The sequence below is a fragment of the Ascidia mentula genome, chromosome 7, assembly GCF_947561715.1.
Source record: "Ascidia mentula chromosome 7, kaAscMent1.1, whole genome shotgun sequence".
NCBI classification, from domain to species: Eukaryota; Metazoa; Chordata; class Ascidiacea; order Phlebobranchia; family Ascidiidae; genus Ascidia; species Ascidia mentula.
The window spans coordinates 257,974-272,499 of NC_138572.1; the positions used below are offsets into that span (position 1 = coordinate 257,974).

General features: G+C 35.1%; 5 protein-coding genes across 5 annotated transcripts; 2 read left to right on the top strand and 3 right to left on the bottom strand.

Annotated features, from left to right (window-relative positions):
• The first annotated feature begins 51 nt into the window (after positions 1–51).
• Positions 52–2,267, top strand: LOC145907924 (C-reactive protein-like). Its single transcript, XM_082995043.1, has 3 exons — positions 52–1,581; positions 1,819–1,994; positions 2,070–2,267. Exons 1-3 carry the CDS (start codon positions 1,417–1,419, stop codon positions 2,242–2,244), a joined length of 516 nt encoding a protein of 171 aa, XP_082851169.1. The 5' UTR covers positions 52–1,416; the 3' UTR covers positions 2,245–2,267.
• A 1,258-nt stretch (positions 2,268–3,525) lies between these two features.
• On the bottom strand, positions 3,526–6,593 carry LOC145908028 (succinate dehydrogenase [ubiquinone] iron-sulfur subunit, mitochondrial-like). The gene is made up of 8 exons (XM_082995193.1): positions 6,431–6,593; positions 6,146–6,285; positions 5,845–5,988; positions 5,607–5,685; positions 4,811–4,914; positions 4,173–4,284; positions 3,945–4,067; positions 3,526–3,765 (listed from the first exon to the last, which is right to left on the bottom strand). Exons 1-8 carry the CDS (start codon positions 6,497–6,499, stop codon positions 3,679–3,681), a joined length of 858 nt encoding a protein of 285 aa, XP_082851319.1. The 5' UTR covers positions 6,500–6,593; the 3' UTR covers positions 3,526–3,678.
• Positions 6,594–7,413: 820 nt separating this feature from the next.
• Positions 7,414–9,440, bottom strand: LOC145908572 (uncharacterized). Its single transcript, XM_082995873.1, has one exon. It carries the CDS (start codon positions 9,438–9,440, stop codon positions 7,659–7,661), a length of 1,782 nt encoding a protein of 593 aa, XP_082851999.1. The 3' UTR covers positions 7,414–7,658.
• Positions 9,441–10,026: 586 nt separating this feature from the next.
• On the bottom strand, positions 10,027–11,652 carry LOC145908639 (ribonuclease kappa-B-like). The gene is made up of 3 exons (XM_082995956.1): positions 11,425–11,652; positions 11,166–11,254; positions 10,027–10,303 (listed from the first exon to the last, which is right to left on the bottom strand). The coding sequence occupies exons 1-3, from the start codon at positions 11,497–11,499 to the stop codon at positions 10,165–10,167; spliced, it is 303 nt and encodes a 100-aa protein (XP_082852082.1). The 5' UTR covers positions 11,500–11,652; the 3' UTR covers positions 10,027–10,164.
• A 1,311-nt stretch (positions 11,653–12,963) lies between these two features.
• LOC145908098 (uncharacterized) lies at positions 12,964–14,412 on the top strand. The gene is made up of 5 exons (XM_082995283.1): positions 12,964–12,989; positions 13,126–13,296; positions 13,466–13,595; positions 13,698–13,908; positions 14,007–14,412. The coding sequence occupies exons 1-5, from the start codon at positions 12,985–12,987 to the stop codon at positions 14,405–14,407; spliced, it is 918 nt and encodes a 305-aa protein (XP_082851409.1). The 5' UTR covers positions 12,964–12,984; the 3' UTR covers positions 14,408–14,412.
• The last annotated feature ends 114 nt before the right edge of the window (positions 14,413–14,526 follow it).

Genomic DNA, 14,526 nt, shown 5'->3' on the forward strand with positions numbered 1-14,526 from the left:
TAAACAAAAAATGGTGAAATTGAATCATGTAAGCAGGGATATCTACCTTGTAATATGCGAGTGCAAGGCCTTGTACAGACAAGCAGGTTATCTGTATCAGTCTTGATTACCACATGTCAAACAGAGAAGCAAGTTTGTAGAACATGAATTTTTACATGGGGTTTTGCATCACATCAACAATTTCATTCAGCATTCTACTGATAAATTTGTTTTGATGAAACAAGTTTGTTAGAAGCAGCACTTGCAGTTGCAGCAAAGAATTGAGCCATGATTTGCAAAGTATGCATTGTAATGTTTGTCCTTATGTTGTCTGTTTACGCTCAAACATCCAGCGAGAATAATTGTAACAACTTGCCATTTTATATCTCTGTATCACAACAAGGATCTCCTTCATTGGAAGGTGAAATCGAATCAAATGATTTAAGATTAAAATATATTCAATAAAGTAGTAAATAATAAATAGGTAGCTATAAGCATTTGTTAATTGATTTACTGCACAATGTGCAAATATATTTGTTACCGCTGACACACCAAGTTCATTTATTGGTATTTCTTTACACAGAACTGCGAGGACCCAAAGGAGACTTTGGAAAACCTGGAAAAATGGGACCAAAAGGTATTCAGTTTCATACACTCACTAAAAAATTAGGATTACTGTTAAAGTGGTTAAATTCTCACTGATGTATTTTAAAAGTTTTCAATGAAAATGATAAAAGTTGTTTGGAAATAAACATTTTGTTGCAAGAACAAAAAAAATTGGCTTTTTTGTGAAGAATTGTTAAATTTCACAACAAAATTGTATTTTGGGTCAGGTTGAATTATGATAAAATATTCCTTTTTCACACATAGAATCATATTTTGTCACAACATTATTATCTAGGACAACTTGGTAATCCAGGACCAACAGGCCCAATTGGTAGCCCTGGGCCTACAGGTGTGCAAGGGCCAGTTGGTTCCATGGGCCCACCAGGTGAACCCGGTCCAGTCGGCCCATCCCCAGGTAACAACCAACACAAAAAAAATAATTCAATGATAATTTCAATAATAAAAACTAAAAAAAAGATTTAGAAGGAATGAAAATTCAACTTGAATTAAAAACTGAGAGTCTGTACAGCCTAGGTACTTTCCCTAATTAACTGACAACTCTCTGTGTAAGAATGAGGTTGAATAATTAACTCATTTATTTAAATTATAATTTAGATTTGACTCGATTGGAAAATGAATTGGAAGAATTGAAATTGAGAGTTGCTGGAATTGAATCAGGTAAAAATAATTCAAAACAGCAGTTTACCAAATAATGTTTCAACCTTTGAAGGGTGTGCTCTACATAAGTTCATCTTCCCAAGAAGAAGGCAAACATCGGATTATGTGAGATACGGAGGAAATGTTCCCGACCTCCAAGCTGGGACAGTTTGCATGTGGTTCACTGTAACTGATACATCCCATGAGTTCACCCCATTCAGCTATGCTTCTTCTGTAAATACCAATGATTTTACATTAATTTTAGCCTCAAACAGAGTTAACTTGTTTGTTAACGGCGATAATTCCATCATCACTCACAACATTACAGAAAATGTCAAAGTAAGTAAATATGTGTTCTCTTATTATACACTTTGTTTAAGTTAATAACTAAATTGCCCAAAACATTTGAATTTATGAGCCATTAAAATAAGTCAAATAAACTTACTAACAGATAGTGAAATTCCAATACTTTAAAAATGGACCATTTTTCATCTATAACAATGTTTTTTTTGTCAATATTTAAGTAATTTTAACAAGAAACAAATATCTTCTATTGCAATCTTTAATCAATTCCAGACATTTTTGTGTGCTTGGTTTGATTCTACAACAAATACTGTTGGAGTTTATGGATCAACAAACCAAAGAGAAACCAAACAATATGATGGTAACAGTGTCACTGGGGGTGGGACACTTATCATTGCACAGGAACAAGATTCTGTGAATGGTGGATTTGATAGAGACCAGTCCCTAACGTGAATAAGACTGCTCTTATCTCACCCAAGTTTTACAACATATTAGATCACACAATGCATTAAATTACTTTTCAGGGGAAGTATCAGCAATGTTATGTTATGGTCCAGAGTTCTATCCACTGATGAAATGAATGCAATCTACCATGATTGTCTTTGCCCTTCTGGACATGTCATTGCCATGACAATGGACAATGTAGAGTTGATTGGACAAGCCAGACATGAAATTCCAACAAGATGTCCTGTTGCTTAACATGTGCTTAATGTGTGTTTCCATATCCTGATCAAAAAAGTGCATTGTTGTAATTTGACAAAGAAATTGTTTTAGTTAAATATGATATCTTATGACTTTGCAGCTCTCAATTACAGGTTTTGGTCGAAATGTAAATATTAATATTGACAACTGCCATTCTATGCAACATATATAACACAAATAGTTAAAATGTGCATCTAGGTACCCAGAAAAAACACTTAATTTTCCCATAAACCGGACAGACTGTTTTAACAAAAGTTTTCTTTCCCAACACAAGTGAGTTTAGTCTCACAAAGCAACAATTTAGGATAAAATATTTGTTTTCAGACGTCAGCCTCATTTTGACAAATAAGCAACAAATTATCATAATGCGAGATACATAACAAATGCAACTTCAATATCACGATTTCTGTTTGCGAAAGTCTGGGTATTTAAACCAATCAACAAAAAAACATTTGACTTGTTTCTTGGTATTACGCACAGTACTGGGAAAAACCCCTTTAGGTACTTTTGTATCTGACGTCACATTTCTCGTATGTTATGTTGTGTTTACGTGGCATCTGTATTTTTATTAACGTCGAGTGATACGCCACGAACCCATTTCAACATACGGCGGATAACGCGATGTTTATTGTATGCACGGAAGACAGCTAAATATCCGGCTATTCAAATTACGTGACCCTTCCATCAACACAGCTGTCATTTCAAATGAGTCACGTATCAGTCCGAACCCAAACGACCCTGTATGCATTTTCTATATAAGCCACACATTTTTTGGGTAAAAGAGGGAGAGAAATATAGAGTCACGGAGAGTCGCGAGTAAGTCAAGACATTAAGTCGATAATTTTCAAGCCAAACAGACATACATTTTAGTACGCGTGGTTGTAACGTTTTATTGTAATATTCGTGCGACTGTTATTTATGCATTAAACCGACAGATTGACTTTGGGTTAGAGAGTAGCCTTTTTATCAGGAGTCAGATATACGGCAGTGTTAGTATTTTGTGTAGACGTTTAAATAACGCCCTACACTTTTTATCGTTAATAATCACAAACATAATTTTTTTTAACACCAGAACTTTAAACTTCAATACTAATTAGTGTTCGCAGTCCAACTGCAAAACCAAACACAAATCAGATTTTGTTAAAATTCCACATGACTTGTTGAACTTAAACGATAAATTTAAAAATTAACCACATTTGTAACGTTGATTTTGGATGGTACAGACGTTTTAAATGCGTCACAAATATTATAATGTAGATCAGTGCCCAGTCGTGCCCGTCAACATCCAAAGGTCAGAGAATTAATGTTTGTATGTCGGTAAAGACGGACGATATGGTTTATTTTTGAAACTTTGCACATTTACGTGAAACACACAAGTGAAACGTCACAACGAGACAACAATTTCAAACACACGTTTAAATTTTATTCGATTCATTGTTTTCCAACTGCAACTGCTGCAGAATTATGGGTTGCCAACATTTTCTTTAGTTCCGCAATCGCTAAACCTGGATTGAGGCCCTGAACATAATGTTGGGAAAATATTATACGTAGGTCAACCTAATTAACTTGCTCAAATGTGATTTAGTTCAAAGATTCATGCAAATTCCACTGAAAATATCTTTACTTAGCAACAAACTTCACAAAAGACACTATCAAATATATCTACTTTACTTAACATAATTTACGTAATCGTTTACCTTGGGACATGTTTTTGTGCAGTTCATGATTGTATGGCATCTGTATAGCGAGAATGGGTCATTAAGTCGGTCCAATCGCTCAGGACGATACTCATCGCGACTATCGATTATCCAACGATATGCCTGCATTATAACTTACAACTAGTTCCACGATCGCAATGCAAAGTACAACTGTGTGGGATATTGTCATGCTTGTTATTATTGTTTTTAATGTGAATATGTTTTTACCTGCATAAGAACTGCAGGTCCAAGGTACTTAGTTGGATTCCACCAGTAACTGGGACAAGATGTTGAACAACAAGCACACAAAATACACTCATACAAACCATCCAACTTCTGTCTGTAATAAATTGAATCTTCGGTGAGAGAGTTAATTAAAAATTCAAACCATTAGTTGAAGTTTGCCATAAAGTGAATGCAAAATCCTAACGAAATTATTTTTAAGCAACTTTGAAATCACTGATCTTTAATTTACGTTCTGCAGCCTATCTGCAGTGTCACAGTTAAAAAAAAACCTGTCCCTTTCCATTCCAATGAGTTGTTGTGTTAAAAAACGATTCAGAAACATTTTGACTCATGACTTTAAATTTGTTTTTAAAATTATTTCAGGGGAAACGGGAATCAAACACCCACATAAATTACATTTTGTCACCAACAGCAACATTATATTTGCCAACATAAATATTTTTTTATTCTCAGTAAAGTTAACATGAAATTCAATGATAGTAAAAGTAAGGCCAAGAGATGTTTTAAACTAAAATAAAATTGCAAGCCCAACTTTTTAGAGTTGATTTGGATCCTTCATATGCAGGATCACGTAACATAACTTAAATGCTTGCACAATGAAACCAGGTAAATCTGCTCACCTGTCTTCAACTGACTGATGATTTTCAACGCCAGCTTTTGTTGCATCTTTCTGTTTCAAGAAAGGTTCAATTGATCTGTATTGAGCGTAGAAGTTCCCCATGTCCTGTTGTATAAAATCACAATTAAAAAGTCAAGTGTAAGAAAATTCTTCTATATTCTAAACCTGGTTATATTTCCATGTAAATTAAGGACAGCGATAAGCAGATACCTCAGTTTGTTGATGTTTAGAAAAATATATTTCGCTGTTAAAAATATAAAATATTTGTTTTTCTAAGCATCAACTTACTGCAGCCTATTGATAGTTGTGGATTACCAAATAAATACATATTGTGATACAGTGCATGCTCAACAGCCTGTCAGGGTACCTTGGTTTGAACTGATCCAAATTATTGTGTAAGCTGCAGACAGATGGCTATGGTTTCGACCTAGGTCGAATTTTATATTGGCTCCACTTTGCTTAGCATATGATCCAAATTAGTTTATTTTTCTGCAAACACTTCACTATTTATGTGCAAAAAGTGCCATAATATTATTGAGAGCAACAGACAGGGTGTACGCACTGTTTTGACCTGTAATGTCTCATCAGTGCAGCTGTTAACTGTGGTCAACAGATGTATGTTGACCGAAAGGTACCACAAAGTGGAAATCAGTGTGCCTGCTAGTGTGAAAGCTAGCACAGTGCCACTCAACAGCTGCACTGATGAGACCTTACAGGTCGAACCTCATTATTTTTCAAACGTATTCCTTAAAATGTGTTGTGTTTATCAACATATTTACGACAGAATTTATACTCACAGGTACAAGGTCTTTGACCACATACATGTGTGGCAGAGGGTAAATCCTGGTCGGTTTGCTCAGATTCGTGTCAATTCGCCTGTAAGAGAAACAAAAGTAAGAAAACAACAAATTGAAAATAATTTAACAATATGAACTTTTTACAGCAGTTTCTCGGTATAAGGGATTGAATGGCTTTTTTATTCAGCAAAAAATAAAAAAATGGTTAATGTATTCTTAATAGAAAGTATCTACTAACGATAAGCAAGCCAAAGTATTCGTTCCACGAATGTTCATTGCACAAGAACCACAAATTCCTTCACGACATGATCGACGAAATGTTAAAGTTGGGTCTTGTTCATTTTTGATTTTGATTAAGGCATCAAGGACCATTGGACCACATCTAAAGTACACGAAGAATCATGAAAACTTGTTTGCTTTTCTCATTGTATATTTTCCTTTACATTCAAGGGCAAATTCCACACATGCATTTTGATACAAGCAAACATCTTTCTATATAAATGATAACGCTTAAACATGTGAAAAGAAATATCGCTTACTCATTCAAGTCAACTTTGTATTTCTGCATGTAAGGTTGTGAGCTTTTCTCCTCCGGATTCCATCGATAGACAGAGAAAGTTTTAATCCTTGGTTGCTCCTTTTCGGCTGTTGCGGCGGCAGATGCAGCACAACGTGAAGTCTACAAAAAATTTTTTAAGTTTAAAAGTTAATATGAGAAAATTTTTGCGAGATGAAAATCAATTGTTCTGCAATTTGCAAACAGTTTAACTTTTAAACTCCAAGGTATATTATATATCAACAGGTAAGTAAATAGAACAACTTACCTGGACGAAGATAGATGCAGTTTGGCAAGATTTTCGCAACACTGTACGAGAAATCCCAAACCCCGACATAACCAGAACTTAAAAGATTGAACTTGCCACAAAAAAATGAAGAATGTCTGCTTACGCTATTTTGATGCTAAACAACACAACTATTTTGAAACATGTTAGCTTCAAACAAAAAAATTGCTAACAAACAAACCGAAAAAATACCGAAACAAACACGCAAATTGTTGCAAGAGCTGCCATAAAATCTGCAAGAAACATTATTGTTTATTCAAGCTATGTTTGGCGGATGAGCGAAAGCAATACAAACTACGATTTGACTTTGGGAACCAAGGCACCGGTCTTATTTAATTTATTGGTACACGAACGTAAACTCAAAACTTTTTTCTGTTAAATCGATTCTTTCTTCTCCCCGCCTGTTCATATGTCAAAACAACGGCTTGCTTGCTGCTTAAAAGCCAAATACGGATGATTGCGTAATACTCTACGTCATTGTCACCTGGGTGCACATTGTTACGTAACATTTCACAAAATGACTTGTGTAACCGAAGCCTTTTAAAGCTGTGGTGTGTTGCTGAATTGCCGCTGTGTATACTCATATGCACTTTCCCACTTATTTGTTAAATGTCAAGTTTGTAAACGTAAGGTTTCCCGCAAACAAATACATGCGATAAACAAAAACTTTGGCGATTTAACCAAAAATTAACTGAGATGGGAATGTGTCTTTGACAATTCAAACAAACATCTTACTGTTAAAGGCTGAACATTTTTGGGTTACTCCTGATCGTATTCTAAAAAAAACACTTCTTGAGAAAATTCGGCGTTTAACTTGCGGACAGCAAATGCATGTATCGCCAATACGAAAGTGAGTATACATAGCCGTACTTTTTTTGCTTTTTCTATCAAAAAATTGCTGCACAGACACCGAACTACACACTTAGTTTATGTTTTTTATGAAGTTTATTGTAAGAAGTTCAGCAACTTTGCGATATACAATAATATATCAAAAATAGTAAAAAACTTGTGCATATGCCCAAGGTTTGGATAAATCTTTACAGTATACACTTTTTACATTACAGAAGAACTACAAACTATGAATCCTATTATACATGAGAAGAACAAAGTTAACAACAAGAATCAGTAAATTTACATCCACTGCATGATAAAAGTTTGAATAAAGCACAACAAAATTTGCCTCTTGAAGTTAAACTATTTTTTGAGACAATCATCGGAATGAAACTCCATGTCCAACTTTGCCTTCAGATATTGCAATTGAATCATCATTTTTCGAAAAGTCTGAAAATAAATCTGAGTGGTTTGGTTCCGCAAATTCTCCTTCAAAAATTTGGTCCACACAAGTTTCACAAATATCATTAACTTCGCTGCACACTGATGTCATAATTGATGACATAATTTCATTTGACAAATCCTTGACAATTTTCCAAGGATCAAATCTCCCTTTTGGTTGATGAAAACAGGCCTGTAGATAATTTTGCCTCTCCTTCTGATATTTACAAATAGAGTTCAATGATTCTTCTTTTAAAGTCAAACCAGTTCTAGATTTTTGTTGAGGCAACTGTTTGGAGCATCTTTCATGTTTTGGTGATTTTTTGTCTGTCACAAACTTGTACGGCATTTTCTTTTTGCCTGGACTAGTTGCATGTAAATCACCACCTGCTATATTGACAACTTTTGGGTCTGTCAATGGATCAGACTTTTTTTGATCTTTTTTCGACCTTACCCCATGATCAATATCATCGTACTTAATCTTTTTCCACCGGGCTCTTATCCCCCTCTCCTCATTTTCCATGTCTTCAATTCGTTGAAGCAAAGTTTCGTATGTTCCTGCATTGTTCATGTTATGCGCTTCTTGTTCCAACTCCAGATTTCTGTCCATTTTGCGAAACTCCACTGCCGTATCCTCCACAATATCATCAAACAGAGATTCCACCATTGATTTTTTGTCAGGTTTTCTTGGAAAGGCAGAGCTAGCAGACTTTTTTCCTGATAAGTTTTTAAGCAAAGCACGTACTGGGCTTTTGGTTCGAAGTGGTTGACTCTTATTTCTTGTGATTTCTTTGAAAGAATCATCACTGCTTATATCATTTCCACTGTGTTCAAATTTGGTTGTTGGTTTTTTCAAAGAAGCCATCTTCACTGGTGGAGTTTGAGTGTTGGAGCTTTCATGATTTCTTTTTGGGCTGAACTGATAATGTTTTGATTTAAAATGAGCAGAAGTTTGACGGTATGGAGATTTTATTGGATATTTTGAAGGAGAACGGTGAAGTGACAAAAATCCACTGTGATTTGGAGCTTTATTATTTCTTCTCTTACGTAACTTTTCTTTTTTTACAACAGTTTGCAGCGTTTTAGCAAACTGCTTAAAATCGCTCTGCTCTGCATAACTTGCAATTTCTTTGTTCAAATCAGCCGTAGAAGTGCAAACATCTTTTAATTTCCCTGCATCAATGTGCCTGGAATGATGATCCTTATCCCGTTTCACAATTCCACGAATGTGTTCTTCAAATGTTGGAGGTTCATAAAACTGGGTCTTTCTCGGTGCTTTAGGTCTCTTTTGGGGCAGTTTTGCAACTTTATGCTGGGTTGGTTTAGTTCTTCTTGGTGGAATCCTTTTTTCTGGAAACACAACATCTTGTTCTGTCACGTACTCTGTTTTGATTCTTGGCCTTGCAGGTTTAGGAAGTTTTCGCAAGTGGTGAGACCTGTGCTGGGCAGAACTTACTTCATATTTTGAATTACTTATATCCAACTTTGCCAACTTGATAGCTAATGCCAGTTTTTCACTTGTGAGGGAAGAATTACCGTCATCGTGGTCAGGTTTGTCTGATTGTCGATGAGGGGGTTTGCGTTGAATCTTCTCAATAACAATCACACCTGGATTTCTGTTTACGTTGCCATAATTTGAAGAATCAGATGCGTCCAAGTTGAATAAAAGCTGGTTGTTGTATTGTGAAGGTTTTTCGACGCAAATCATTTTCTTATCCATTTAACTAAGAAACAAAACAAAAAACATTTTAATATAAATGTTTGTCAGAAGCGCTTATGCCGAAGAAAACCCCCCCTGTCTTGCAAAACAAGAAATCTAAAAACAACAAATTAAATTTCACGCAAAAATTCCTGGACATGCTTGACTGATTTTATTTGGTCGACAAACCGATTATTTTTTAGGTGGCACGTGCGATATTTTCATATATTTTTGTTTTTTATTTCTGTTTTGACAATTACAAACAAAACAGCGTTCAATGAAATAGTCAAAAAATGTTAGCTAATTGTCTATGTTTTATTCTCAAAAACGACCATTTTTTTTACAGAAAGGCCGCAAATAGCCTGACTTAATTTGAAGGATGTACAATTGCGCACACGGAATCTACAAAAAATGCATTGTTTAAATTTCGTTTATTCCCGGTTGATTAGTTTAGGTGAAGAATTCTCACGCTCGAAAAACATTTGTAAAATCACTTTTCTGGGACAGCTATGGGCGCATGGGTACCGGCCAGATGTTTGCACTACCAAGCAGATTTTAAACAATGCTGTATATTTGCTAAACCTTTTTCATCACAACATTTATTTTGTATTGCACGTTTATTCAACATTAACTACTAATGGGATCTCCCAATATTATACACATTTGCAAGACATAATGCAACACAAAATAATAAAAGTTTTATCAGAATAAGTACAACAAAAAATGCAGCATGAGGGGTAAAAATCTACCGGATTGTGTAAGCTTGCAGGGACTTATTGACTCTGTGTTGCCACAAACTGAATATGAATACAATAACATAAAGTCCAGCAGCAATGAAGCAGTTGTTTCCAGTGTCGTAATACTCTTCAAATATTAATGTTTTGCTGAAAGTACAAAGTTAATAGTTAAAAAAAAAAATGGAACAAAATTATATTGCCATGGTAATGCACAAACAATGCATACTCTTGTGTGTTAAGGTGGAAATGCGCTACGAAAAATCAAGCTGATGAGGAGGTTTGACCTTACAATCGTGGACTTAGCATGCCCACATATAATCAAGATGAACTGGTCACAACTTGCAAGTCAATTAAAAACAAGCACATTACTGCTTCAAAATGCGATACAATGATAATTTAGTGATTCAATGTTGCTCACAGAAATAATTCAGAAAAATAACAATATGTATTATTGCTTGAAGCGGTAAATGAATTGAATCAGCTACATAAAGCAGAAGTAAAGTTTTGCGGCATTCAACTTTCTGGTAAGTTTATACATAATGTTATCACTTCAGAGCAGTGGTTGTTACCTTTTGAGTGCAGCTACCATTTTAATAAATTACTCAAAACCAGTGTTGTTTAAATAAACCTGGGCAAAAAATTATCAATGGTTGAAGGATGAAGACAGATCAGCATTATACAGCCTACATTATGTAAAATTACTGCCACATTACAAACTCTAGAACAAAGGCCACGGAACCCATAATACAGTTTAAAAACCACTGCATTGGTTGAACATATTGTGTGATTAATGTAAGTTTTATGAAACATTTTGAAGTGATTGTTTTTTGTGGAGAATTTTTTATTAGGCGATCGTTAATTGCGTGGAAGATCACAACGTTTTTTCGGATGTTAATGCATTGACTAATTAATTTTGCGCGGATTATTGGCAAATTTTCATAAAAAATGCACAGAGGATTTATTTACACGACATTTTTTTCCAATGTATTCTGATGTGTTACGTTCTTACTTGCTAATTACGGTGTATGTTGAATAAACAATTGGAAGATCATCATACAATGCTGGACTGAGTAGATAATAAGCTCCACCCATCAATGACTGCAATGAGATGTTACACAAAGAAATTAAAACACATCATATATATTTAAATTAAGTTTCAATTAAAACTGGTAACAGTAGTAAGCCTTATAAAGCATTAATAACAAAACAACAATTATTCTGCAGTAACAGAGGTATTATATCAAACTTAAAAATATATTCTTACTTACCAGCATTATAATCCCCCACACACTTACTATCAAACAACATTGTGAACATTTCGGCCCTATCAGCTTTTGGCCCATGGCTTTTGCAGATTTTGAACAATTAAAATTTACTTAACTGTAAGACAGATATGCATTAGCGTTTTAAACTAAAAAAATTCCACGTTTACTGTCGTAAAACGTCTCAAAATGTCACAAAAACTTCGTCTTTGAACCTTCTTGTTTCGAGGTGAAAAGTTAGCTCGTCACGGAAGGTTTGTTACGCGTCACGTGATTATCACGGGACAAAAAAATGTATGGCATCCGGTATTCCTTTATTTATTTATTGTTCAACAAAAACACAACAAACAATCTGAACATAAAACGTAAGAAAAGTAATTAAAATGTTATTATCGTAAGAGTTTTTAAATTAAAGTTAATTTTTGTCTCCAATACTAAAAATGTAAAAATATTAAAATAATTTATCTATTTTTTTAAAATTAAAGTAAACAACCAAACAAAAGCATCATTGTTTAAATAATTGTAGGGAATTCGACATTCTAAATATTTTGTTTAAACTTGATTTTACATTATGTTATTCAATAGCCCTGTTTACATGGACGTCTAAAGCGGGTTCGCGGCACGCTTCTTACCCGCTTCCCGCCATTATCAGAAAAAGCGTTACGCATCACAGCCCAAGCTAGTTCGGAAGCGGTTTCGGCGAACTAGCTTAATAGGGGTGGGTTCGGAAGCTAGTTCGCCCAACTAGCTTCTTTTCGCGAACCAGCTGTTCGAAAAATTTGGCGGCAAAATCAAGTTAGGTTAGGTTTGCTTGTCGATGTTTTTCGAAGATATTCTTTTTGAGGTTTTAATTTATGTGCTTGGTATTAATATTTATTTCATAAAAAATGACAAAAATATTGCGAAAAAGTCCAGTAATTTGGACCAACGAAGCAATACACCAGTTGTTAAAAAGTGTTGAAGAACACCCAAAGCATTCTTTACTCAATCTGAAATGGGTCAACCACTGGGAATCATTGAAACCGGGAACTATAACATTCCACCATTGTCCTGACCTAAAACAAACGAAAATAACATTTAACTTAACCAAGATACAAAACTATGAATGCAAAGCGAAGCACAGTATTCCAGTAAGCATAAAGCTTGGCCCATTAATACCACCAATATCTCACCTCTGTAATCGCCACGGCCGTTCAAGTCTTCGATTGTGAGAAAGCAGCGCATTGACATGTAACAACAGCAAAGCCTTTCTTCGTTTGCACCGTTTTTGGTAATTATGAAGTAAAAGAAGAGCCCTAACTTCCAATAAACTATCTGTTGCCGCCATATCCATTTTGCGAGAACCGAATTTCGCGCTCATGTAAATTGAGCCCCGAAGCTCGCTCGTTATGGTATGTTAGTTCTTCACGGCTCGATGCCGCAAGCTCGTTCGCAAACCATTTCATGTAAACAGGGAAGTAATAGAAATATTTACAAAAAAATTCACGCATGACCGGTTACTGTTGAAAAGTTGGTTTATTTTGTTGTCTTCACTTATATGCGTGTTGCGACCGCTGGAAGAAAAATATGAAGTAAGTGTTTTATTACAATCAGTTTGTTCGAAGCTTATCAATATCGTGTTATATATACGACTAAATAAATGTATCCATAGCCATAGCATAAAGTCGATTAGTTATAGCATCTTGTTAATTACATTTGTATTTTCAGTGTGGTCACAAAAATACGGCTTCTCAATGAACTCAACGCCAAGGAACTGCGATTGGGTGTTGCAGGCACAAAGTCATCCTGGCACAATCAGTACAAGGACAGTGCGTGGGTCTATGTTGGGAGTTTACCTTATGAGCTGTCAGAGGGGGATGTTATTTGCGTTCTATCACAGTGAGTGCAGGTTTTCCAAATTAGAAATTAATGTATTGGTTGTGGGTATGGTTAATGTTACAACATTAACTAAAGCTAGAATGGTAGTAATATGGATAAATTATTTCATTTGCAAGTTAAACTTTGTGTAGTTAAATGCTTGTCACCACAAAATGCTGTGTTTGTGCAGGTTTGGCGAAGTTGTAAACATAAACATGATTCGTGACAAGAAAACTGGAAAGTCAAAAGGGTTTGCTTTTGTTTGTTACGAAGATCAACGCTCCACTATCCTGGCTGTGGATAATCTTAACGGCACAAAGGTGGTTTGGTCATTTTGAGCTTTGTCCTTTGTATAAATAACATGATTGATGGTATTCTGCTAGAAAAGTGCGTTGTTTTGGAAACAGTCGTATTTTCTTCAGATAAAAGGGAGACAGATACGCGTGGATCACATCATGGATTACAAAGTTCCGAAAGAGGACGAAGAGATCGATGAACTGACGATGAAGATACGGGATAAGGGGGTTGCCCCTCATGTGATGAAGGATTACGAACCAGAAGTTGATAAAGTTGAAGTAAAAGAAGAAGTTTTAGAGGAAATCATTATCTCGGACTCGGATGAAGCGACCAAAGGTACGCAGGTGTCACCACAGAGTTACCAACATGTTTTTCCGTAACACAAATTACTTATTGTATACATGATGGAAATAACTCTTATAATTTACTTTCAGTTAAAAAAAAGAAGAACAAGAAGGGAAAAAAGAAAAAAGGACTCGATTTTTTGAAAGAAACTCCAAATGAGAAGTTAAAAAAACCACAAGGAAAGAAATCACAGGATTCTGATGACGAGGAGAATTCACAAAAAGTTAAAAAACACAAACATAAACGATCTCACGAAGTTCTTGACGAAGAAGAAAAACCTGGAAAACATTCAAAGAACAGGGATTTAAGTAAACACAGAGGTGATGGGAAATTGAGCGATGATAAAAATCCAAAACAACAATATCATGAAAACCGGAAGAGAGAATATGAAGATGAAACACGAAAAAGGCACAGACGTCACGATGATAGAAGAGAGAGGGATATGGACAGAGATAGGAAACAAAGAAGGCGTAGATCACGCTCAAGATGATTGGACTCCATTTTGTCATATTTGCTTTTTTTTGCAATAAATTCACTGCCTCAGCATAGCCTGTCACAATATAAACATTATTTCTACTAGTAAATATATTTAGCACCCACAGGAAAATA